The sequence below is a fragment of the Leptonychotes weddellii genome, chromosome 6 (assembly GCF_054177405.1).
Source record: "Leptonychotes weddellii isolate Sample4059 chromosome 6, ASM5417740v2, whole genome shotgun sequence".
NCBI lineage: Eukaryota > Metazoa > Chordata > Mammalia > Carnivora > Phocidae > Leptonychotes > Leptonychotes weddellii.
The window spans coordinates 135,537,746-135,548,875 of NC_138374.1; the positions used below are offsets into that span (position 1 = coordinate 135,537,746).

The 11,130-nt window shown below is 39.8% G+C and overlaps 1 protein-coding gene across 1 annotated transcript; it reads left to right on the plus strand.

Annotated features, from left to right (window-relative positions):
• The first annotated feature begins 9,590 nt into the window (after positions 1–9,590).
• On the plus strand, positions 9,591–10,829 carry LOC102741299 (olfactory receptor 10T2-like). The gene has a single exon (XM_006740870.2). It carries the CDS (start codon positions 9,662–9,664, stop codon positions 10,616–10,618), a length of 957 nt encoding a protein of 318 aa, XP_006740933.2. The 5' UTR covers positions 9,591–9,661; the 3' UTR covers positions 10,619–10,829.
• The last annotated feature ends 301 nt before the right edge of the window (positions 10,830–11,130 follow it).

Genomic DNA, 11,130 nt, shown 5'->3' on the forward strand with positions numbered 1-11,130 from the left:
ATACCTAGGAATAAATCTAACCAAAGAGACAAAGGATCTGTACTCAGAAAACTATAAAATACTCATGAAAGAAATTGAGGAAGACACAAAGAAATGGAAAAACGTTCCATGCTCATGGATTGGAAGAACAAATATTGCTCTTTAATTTCTTAAGACTTGTTTTGTGACCTAACATGTGATCTATCTGGGAGGATTTTCCACGTACATTTGAAAAAAAAGTATATTCTTCTGCAGTTGGGTGTGAAGTTCTATGTCTGTTAGATCTATTTTTTCTATTCTGTTGTTTTATTCTTCTGTTTCTTTCCCAACTTTCTGTCTGAATGATCCTTTTATGGAGGGTGGGGTATTGACATCTACTATTATCGTATTGTTGTCTGTTTCTCCCTTCAGATCTGTCAATATTTGTTTTATATATTTAGGTGCTTTGATGTAGGATGAGCATTATTTATAATTGTTATATCTTCCTGTTAAATTGACACTTCTTTCATTATATAATGATGTTTGTCTCTTGTGACAGTTTTTGACTTCTAGCTTGTTTTGTCTGGTATGAAGAGAGCCACCCTTGTCCTTCATGGAATATGTTTTTCCATCCCTTCATTTTTAGCCCATGTGTGTCCTAAAAGCTAAAGCAAGTCTCTTGTAGGCAGGATATTGTTGGTTCTTGTTTTTTTGTTTTGTTTTGTTTTGTTTTTTTATTCATTCAGCCACTCTGTCTTATTTTTGGAGTATTTACTCCATTGACATTTAAAGTGACTAGGGAAAAACTCTTGCCCTTTGGTTCATTGTTTTTTTACTTTTTTGTAGTTGGTTTCTTCCTTCCTTTCTTCCTCTCTTGCTATCTTCCTTTGTGGGTACTATTTTTTAAGGAAAATAGGGTCACTACTACAGTCCTAGGGTAGAGAAGAGCATGTGTAGAATCTAGGAGAGATGGTAGGGTACCTTTTATTACTTCACATACAAAGGCAAATTTTGATTGGAGCAACCTCATTTAGGCAAAGCCACCCATGACCAGATCCTTAGGGAATGTTAAGGTGCTAGCTAAGCTCAAAAGAATGTTCAATAGGTGAAATAAAACAATCATAAATAACTATGACAATCTTGTGATGAATTCCAGAAATGAGGATTACAGTAGCTGTTTTATTTTCTTGTTTACTTAATTTTGTATATATTTGTATATGTTAACCATTCCCCTCCCCTCTTAATATGCTGGTATATATAAGGTGTGTTGCTGGTGGTAAGCATCATAATTCAAACTTTAAAGAAAGACCATCAAGGAATACTTAACCTGTGACACTCTGTGTCTCCCTTTTATGAAGATGAATGGGGCCACTCTCTGTGTGAGACATATTTGCATGATATTAGTTACTACTGTTTGAAAAGGTAAACATGAAAAGAAGGGTATATATGGATGTTGAATATCCAAATGGGAAACTGTGCTGGTTATATTTTGTTGATACTTCATATCATACTTATTCTTCTCTGATTCTCTTTGCTGTACTCTCCTATCAAAACCCTGGAGTCTGTCCTGATTCTTTGTGTCAGGGGTCAGGGACCAACACTTCCTGTCCTCTGGAAGGTCCTTCTAGCTGGATTAAGAAATTGACATGAGACAGATTAACAGGAGAAAGTCAATTAAAATTAATAGGTATACATGTGGAAAATCCACATAGACATGGGAATCCAAAGACAGTCAGGCAAAAGGAGGTATGTATGTCATTGTGACCTAAGGAGAAGGGGTAGGGCTCTGGGTTTCAGAGGAAAGGAATGCACTTCATAGGGTGATAAGAAGAGCAGATGTTTGGTAATTAGATGTTTGCCCTACCATGTAGATGGGTCATTCAGATAAAATTTATCTGTTAATAACTCATATTTTGGGAAAGACCCCCAATTTAGATTCTTCTGTGTGGTTAAGGGAGGACCAAAGTTTGTCTTGAGCCCACAGGGTCTCAAGGGCCTTCAGCTCAAAATAACCCACATGCCAAAGTGTCACATTCTGGGGGAGTGGGAGGCAGAAACTCTCCTGAACCCCGTCACTTGCCAGGAGAATTTCAGATATGTTTAGAAGTATACAAATAATGGAAGAGAAAGAAAGTTAGTTTTTTTTCTGGGAACATGTTATGTGAGCACTTGTCAGGTGGTAGATATAGGCTTTTACCCTTGGCTTTTGGATTTCCTGAGCATCACTGATCAGGGCTGCATCATCCAAGACCATAGGTAGAGGCTCCCTACAATCCTTTCAATGCTGAAAGTCAAGAACAAGCCTCCTGACATTCACTCTCCCAGCCTTCAGTACATAAATGTGTAAGTCTCTAATTCCTCTATCAAGCCTTTCATTACTTTAAATACCACAAGTAGAATCTGATTGATTCTCAGAAAACAACTCTGTATAATTCTACCTCAATCTTTGTAATAGATACAGGAGCTTGAGTTTTTCTTATCTATATGTGTAATATTATAAATGTCTTTTTATTTGATGTAATAAAGTTCCCAGACTTTTGGTCTTGTAACAAAAAAATGAAATTGTCCTTGGAGCAATTGTTAACCATCTTCTTAACATTATTCACAGAATGAAATTACTGAGTCAAAATCTATTTGCATTTCAAATTTCCATATGCATCATATTGACAAACAAATTCTACAAAGGCTATGTAAATGTATACTTTCACCAATTACATGTGGACATGTTAATTTCTCCTTGACATACACAGTGCTTTTTTTTTTAATCAGTTATAGCAGATGAAAGATAAAAATTATATGTTGTCTCCTTTTATATTTCTTTGATTACATATTAGTAGGGTAAAACATTTTACATAAATATATCAGTTATTCAACTTTTGGAAATTTTCTGCTGATAACATTTTCCTATTTTTCTTTCCCCCCATTTTTTTTTATAGATTTGTAAAACTACTTGGTTCAAAAATTTTATTTGAGGGGTGCCCCAGTGGTTCAGTTGGCTAAGTGTCCAGCTCTTGATTTTGGCTCAGGTTATGATCTCTGGGTTGTGAGATCAAGCCCTGCATCAGACTCTGCACTTAGCTGAGAGTCTGCTGGAGATTCTCTCTCACCCTCTACCTCTTCCTCCTGCTCTCTCTCTAAAATAAATAAATAAGTCTTTAAAAAACTGCATTTGGACTTTGAATTAAAGTGTTCCATTTAAGGGTGCCTGGTGTAAAGCATACGACTCTTGATTTTGGTTCAAGTCATGATCTCAGGGTCATAGATCAAGCCCTGTGTGGGGCTCTGCACTGAGTATGGGGCCTGTTTAAGATGATTTCTCTCCTCCTACCCACCCCTCCCGCCCCAACTGGTGGTCTTGCTCTCTAAAAAAATTAAAAAATGAAGCGATCCCCTTGCACTTCTATTTTTTCTTTAAGATTTTATTTGACGGAGAGAGACACAATGAGAGAGGGAACACAAGCAGGGGGAGTGGGAGAGGGAGAAGCAGGCTTCCCACCTAGCAGGGAGCCTGATGTGGGGCTCGGTCCCAGGACACTGGGACCACGACCTGAGCTGAAGGCAGACACTTAACGACTGAGCCTCCCAGGAGTCCCTGCACTTCTATTTTTATTAAAATACTTTTTACATTGAAAACTAACCTTATGGAGATTTAATTTACGTACCATAAAATGTTCCTAATTTAAATTTACAGTTTGGTGAGTTTGGAAAAAAATGTGTACACCCAAGTGACAACCACCCAGTCAAGTTATAGAACATTTCTACAACCCCCCAAAGTTCCTTTCTATCCTTTTGTGGTCAATCCCACCCAGCCTTGGTCCTTAGAAAAATACTAATCTTGGGGCGCCTGGGTGGCTCAGTTGGTTAAGCGACTGCCTTCAGCTCAGGTCATGATCCTGGAGTCCCGGGATCGAGTCTCGCATTGGGCTCCCTGCTCGGCAGGGAGTCTGCTTCTCCCTCTGACCCTCCTCCCTCTCATGCTCTCTGTCTCTCATTCTCTCTCTCGCAAATAAATAAATAAAATCTTTAAAAAAAATACTAATCTTGCTTTTTTATTGAATGGCTTACTCTTTCCCATAATTTCATATATGTGAAATCAAAGAGTATGTTCGTTTTTGTGTCTTATTTCTTTCACTGAGCATAGTTTTTGAGACTCACTCATGTTGTTGCATTCATCAACTTTCTGTTTATTGCTTAATAACATTCCTTTTACAAATATACCACAATTTATTCATCTGTTGAACTGTTGGGGGACATTTTGATTGTTTCCAGTTTGAGGCTAATCAGAGTAAAACTCTTATAAAATGAGTCTCCAATTCATTGTGTAGATATATATGTTCATTTATCTTTGGTAAGTATCTATGAGAGCAATGGCTATGCCATCTGCTAGAGGTAAATTTAGCTGCTTATAAATTGGCACTGTTTTCCAGAAAGGCTGTATGGTGACTAATTTCCACCAGCAATGCAGGAGGTATCCTGCTCTCTCACATCCTCACTTCTTCACCTACTGTCCATCTTTTCAACATCCCACATGGATAGTGACATTTCACAGTACTTTTATTATGCATTTATTGAAGACTTAGTATGTTAGGCAGTCTTTCATGTGCTTTTGGCTATTTGTTGTTTCTTGTTAATGAAGTATGTGTTCAAAGCTTTGACAATATTTTCATTAACAAGTTTGTCTTCCTTGTTTTCCTTTGCAAGAGATAGTTTTGTATGCTGGATAAAAGTCCTTTACTAGATATAAACTTTGCAAATATGTTCTCCTACTCCTTTTAATTTTATTAATTATGTGTTTGTCATAATAGTTTTAATGAAACATAACTTGCAAAACATTTTATTTACACTTTTAAAGTGTATCATTCAATAGTTGTCTGTATAATCAGAGTTGTGCACCCATTAACAATATCTAACTTTAGAATAACAACATTTTTAATGTTGATGTAGTTCAATTTATCACCTCTTTCTTTATATATTTCATGTTTTCTGTCTCCTACCTAATAAATATTTGTCTACTCCAAGTTACAGATTTTCTGGGTTTTTTTCCTGAAATTAGTTATGGCTTTTGACATTTTTAGTTAAATTGTGCGTGACTTTTGGTAAAAGTCAAGATTTGTATTTTATCATATATACATCCAATATGTCCATCACAGTAAGTTGAAAGGACTATCCTTTCTTCATTGAAAAACCTTACCATCTTTGTTGAAAATCATTCGGGGATATATGCATGGTGTTATGTCCATATTGTTCAGCCTGTCCCATTGATTCATGTGCTTAGTCTTATGCCACCATTACCGGCTCAGTGTTGCTCTATAGCATGTCTTGATAATCTGGTCCATCTGTTTCTAAATTGTGCTTATTGTGTGTGATGTTTTTTTCTTTAATTATTACTTCAAATGTGGAATCTAAAAACCAAAACTAACAAACAAACTAACTAAAGAAACAGATTCAGACTCATAAATACAGACAACAAACTGGTGGTTGCCAGAGGGGAGAGGGTGGGTGGTGACAAAATCAGTGAAGGGATTTAAGAGGTACAAACTTCCCGTTACAAAATAAATAAGTCATGAGGATGAAAAGCACAGCATAGGGAATAGAGTCAGTAATAGTGTAATCATCTTGTGTGGTGAGAGAAGGTGACTACACTCTCCCTAAATTGGCCCACCTCCCTCATATTCTGCTTTCAGAGTACAGCTGCTTTACCTCCTCAAGCTTTTTCACTTTAGGCCGATTTACACTCCTCAGCTCAGCAGGACCACTGTGCTCTCCTTGGGTTCCTTCTGAAAGTGCACATAATGTGGTCTGAACGATGAGCTTGTCACAAGCCTATATGCACTAGTGAATGGATACGGATGGTGCCTAGTAGCTGCTCACAAAGCTGCTCTTAATATCGGAGCTGCAGTATGGAAGTGAGAAGCAAGGAAACCTTGATGGTACAGTCCTTTGCCCCCTCTCTAAAATGACCTATCAATTTAAACAATTCTTTAAAGTACCTGTGTCCTCCTCCTCAGAAGTCAGATCAACACTGACAAGACTCTTTATTTCTATTAGCCCATAGAATACGTCTATCAATGAGGACCTTATATTTCTCAAAATTAAAAATTAAAACAAGAAGGAAATCTATGATTTCTTCCCTCCCTACGTAGCCCAAAAATCCTGAATCATGCAGGAAGAGGCATCCTATTGGAAGGGAGAGATGTGTAAGGGAAATTTGAGGAGGTTGAGACCCACTGTTTGGCCCCTGGGCATGGGTAATGCTGCAGCATTCTCAGCGGGCCTCAGTCTTAGCCCTCTTTGCCTTATTTCTCCATCTCCCCTTCTAAACATCACATTCTTTTCAGACAAAGGACTGTAGTTCTAAACATGCTAAGAGGAAAAGAAATCACTTGAACCAAGTTCAAACTATTCCCAAACCCCACCCCAAATACTTCTTACCCAGAAGATCCTGGGTAAATCCAATGACAGGCATCTTCCCATGAACTGCAGGAAGCTCATGTGTATGTGGCCCATGAACCACCACCATCATGGGCTATGTCATTTCCCTCTTTGCGAAGCCCTCCCCACAAAACAATCACCAGAGTGCCTGGAATGACATTAGTACTTAATGCATAATGATTAAATTAATGAACTGACGGATGCATAGTTGAATATCTGAATTAAAACATGTCTGTGAAAAGATGAATCTAACAGAGAAGTGTCGAAAAGTTTAGAATTTGTGCCCCCTTGGAATGCAAGCATAGCAAAGATGCATGAAGCAGGAGAGATACAGAAAAATAATTATCTGGTTTATTCAACAAGCACACTTGAAAGAGGAGGAAACTATGATATTTGTCAAAGAAGGCACTTATGTAATCCCTTAAAACACTTACTCTATATGCAGAATCTATAAGGCCAATGATAAAGTGAGTTATATTGCCTTATTTCATTGAGCAAATGGAAACTTGAGCCAAAATGAATGACCTGTGGGGGAAAAAAATCATAGTATTCAAAGCTATCCATCCTCTACACAGATCAAGTAAAGTACATAATTTATTTAATTCTTTTTATCTCAAGTTTTTTATGCCCAGAATCCAAAAAGTACTTCCCTCCAAGGCCTCAATCCCCTTGGGGTCCCCTACTTCTATAAGACCCAGGGATTTCACTGGCACCTCTGCCACCAGGAATACAGGGCTGATGAGATGGAGGCTGTCCACTTATCTCCAGTCCATACAGCAAACAGAGCTTTCTTTCCTCTTTAAAGGCTCATAGCCCCTGAACTTCCTCCAATTAATTCTAGAAAGAAAATACTGCTTGATGTTCTTAGAGAGTTTGCCTGTTTGTCTCTCCCTTTATACTGTGACAGGACACAGAAGGAGACCTGGGATTGGGCAGCAACTCCGCCTCTAAATGTAAGTGTTTCCCTTGCATTGTGGCCATAGCACCAGACTTTCCTCTCAGTCTACAAAAGTCCTGGGCCCCATGGGAAGACTCAGAGGCAGAACAACTGGTGGACACCATGCACAGGTGAACTGGGCCAGAGCATCAGGATCCAGGGGGAAACATGGGGAACAAAGATCCAGTGGTCCAGTGAACAAGTTTTGCCATCTCAATAAGGAGAGGAAAAAGGGAGGAAAAGGTTACGAGTATAAAATTGGCAACTATTTCTAAAACAGGCCTGAACCAGGAAATAGGAGGACACATCCTGAATGGTAGCACAGATGTGTACTTTAGCAGAAGGAAAGCTTTGGTGACACAGTGAAGGTGGAAGAAGGAGAGGCGGGAGGGGCAGACTGCCTTATGGGGTCCCATAGAGTAAAGGACACACTGATCTGTTTCCCCAGCCACTGGTATGTAAGCACACAGTACAGAGGAAATCTCAAAAATCGAACCCAAGTTAATGAGAAGGCAGAGCCCAGGATGGGAGAGTTTTAGATATTTGGGGTACAGTCTCACCTCTGCTGCTAAAATGCTACACAACTTAGAACTTTACACTTTACCTCTCCGGGCCTCAGTTTCCCAATTTGTAATGTGAGGCATGTGGGTGAGATACAGCTAGCACTTCCTGAGTGTTCACTCTGAGTCAGGGACTTAACTGTGAGCATTTGGTGCTCATGAAATGGTTTCTGCTCACATGATTGCCATCTCAGATGAAAGCCTGAGGTGATTTCCACAGTCATAAAGCTGGTCAGTGTCAGAGTCATGGTCCCAGCCTCACAGTCTGGCTTCTGTGTCCTTGCCGGCCTTTCTCTGCTTTGGTTCCAACACATGGTCCCAGAACAAACGGACAGAGAAGTAGACACACACAGTAATCAAAGCCTTACAGCTACTCAGAGAAGCCTTTCTGGAGATCAGTATTAAGCTGGGGTTTGGTAGCAGGGATAAATATTGACTGTGGGGGATAAAGAACAGTAGGAAAAGAAATTAATGTTAATTGTGAAGACAGAGGGAGGGAAATTAGTGATGTATAATGGTCATGGACAAGCCACGTTTCTACAGCTGAAGCCAGAAGTGTGTTGTAACGCTCAGGAGTAAAATACCTGAGGCGATGATCAGGACAGAGACTTCCAGAAATAATGTCATGAAAAATAATTGAGAGAACTAAGAGTGTTAGGAGGAAAATGAGACCCCTAAAGGGATATGATCACTACTCCAATAACTAAAGGGTTGTCACTGATAAAAAGAACCCCTTGCAGGTGTCAGCAGGGGACACTTCCAAAGCTAGGGCTGCATGAGTCAAGGAGGCATATCTGGTTCATTTCTGAATAAGAAGGTTCTCGACAATGAAGACACGTAGCAAGAGAGCAGCCTGCGCTGTGTCTGAGGGTTTCTTATAATTGGATCTTGACTGTGGGGACTAGACATATATCCCAGGTTTATATAAAAAGTTCACAGAATTGGGTGCAAATTGAGGAAGGAAATTCCTGAGCTTCTTCTAATATAAAGATTGTCTGCTTGTCTCAGCCTAGTCGGAAGCTTTCAGCACTACGTGCTCTCAGATTAAATGACAGATCTTCACACAGATAATGGGGAGAGTTGTTCTTAGAACATTCTGGAAGAATGGAGACCTCGTCACCCTTTGCACTGAGTTGGAGCTCTACTTAGCCTCTTAATCCCAAATTCCCATGCAATCATGACAAAGAAAATCCCAATATGTGGGATCATTCTACGCCTGTCCCAAAGGCTTCACAACTGATTATTTATCATAAATAAATCTCTACACTTTTAATTAATAATATTAAAAAATACTTCATTGTATCTAAGCAAACACTGTTTGAGGCCAACATAGGAGGGGCTGGATAGAACACTTTTCATTGGTTTTTGTTTTTTTCTGAAACGGTCATAAGAATGCTTTTCAGGTAAGTGATTTCTGAGGGCTGTTGTTCTCATGTGCGTTAAATAAATGGCTTGATCTTTTTGTGCCTCCCTTTCTTTTTCCATAAAATGACAGGATTAGGTGAGATGAGCTCTAAATCACTTCTTGATTTAGCAGACTGTGTATGAAATTTCAGGTGTCCTTGAATTGGGACATATTTTAGGTCACTTCCCCTGCCTCCTGCTTTCCTCCATCCTATGATCACTGTGCTTAAGGGTTTGCTACTCATGTCTTCAAGCCAATATTTTCAGCTTTGTGCAGAAACACAAATATGGCCTCTTTGGGGCATTTCCCTTTTGTCAGATTCTCTCTGTTCATAATTTCAGGATGTGTGAATCCGATTCCCACTGACCAATGACAAGACAGAACCAGAGCATGATCACTGAATTCATCCTTATAGGCTTCTCAAACCTGGGGGATCTGCAGATCCTTCTCTTCTTCATCTTCCTCCTGGTTTACCTGACCACGCTGATGGCCAATGCCACCATCATGACTGTCATTCGGCTAGACAGGACTTTGCACACTCCTATGTACTTTTTTCTCTTTGTCCTCTCCTGCTCTGAAACCTGCTACACCTTGGTCACTGTACCAAAAATGCTGACCAACCTGCTTTCCACATGTCAGACTATTTCTTTCTCCGGGTGTTCTGCTCAGCTCTTCTTCTTCGTGGGCTTGGCTTGTACCAACTGTTTTCTAATTGCTGTAATGGGGTATGATCGCTACATTGCCATCTGCAACCCTCTCAACTACACACTTGTTGTCAGCCGAGCCACCTGTGTGCAGCTAGTTCTAGCCTCCAGCTGCTGTGGCTTCTTGATCTCTGTGGTTGTCAATGTCTTGGTGTTTAGTGTGCCCTTCTGTGCCTCCAATCAGATCAACCACTTTTTCTGTGATATTTCCCCAGTCATAAAACTAGGCTGCGCTGACACCAACCTGAAGGAGATGGTCATCTTCTTCCTCAGCATTCTGGTCTTGCTGGTCCCCTTTGTGCTGATCTTCATCTCCTATGTTTTCATTGTCTCCACCATCCTCAAGATTGCATCAGCTGAGGGACAGCGCAAGGCCTTTGCCACCTGCGCCTCCCACCTCACAGTGGTCATCGTCCACTATGGCTGTGCCTCCTTCATCTACCTGAGGCCCACATCCCTATACTCCTCTGATAAGGACCGGCTCATGGCAGTGACCTACACTGTGATCACCCCACTGCTCAACCCTCTCGTCTACACACTGAGAAATAAAGAAGTGAAGACTGCTCTGAGTAAGGTTCTCAGCAGGTACTCATTCCCCAAAACTGTACGAGTGGCTTGGTAAATCAAAAGAGTTATATTCATGATAGAAATGAGGATTTCAAGTTACTTTGATTTTTTTTAATTGGGAAGTCTTTATTTGTGCTTAGCCTATATTGATTGCAGTGGTTATATCCATTGGTCCCCAGTAAGTTATGTGAATGTGGAAACTCTCAAGCACTCAAGTCCTGCTATTTTCATGCACTGGAAATGTAGGTTTTCTCAGCTGACACTACAACTGATGCATTATCCTTCTGAGAATGCCTAGCCCATTGATCCTCTTCTCACACCGAAGGACACCGTGGAGAAGGAGTTTAAGTTTCTCAATGATTTTCTCTATATTTTGAGGTTTCCAAAGAAATATTTATAATAAATAAATTATTTATAGATAAAAAGAATGAATTCACTTATAGTTAAGTGAGGAGGGAATTCAGGTTCTAAAAGACTGATGGTAGAGTAGAAAATATAGACTGTGGACTCACAGAAACCTGGATTTGAATCTTGATTTGGATCATTTTCTAGCTAAATGCCATGAGC

Excerpts from the sequence above, each read along its gene's own strand:
- LOC102741299 (XM_006740870.2), top strand. The coding sequence starts at position 9,662 with ATGACAAGACAGAACCAGAGCATGATCACTGAATTCATCCTTATAGGC.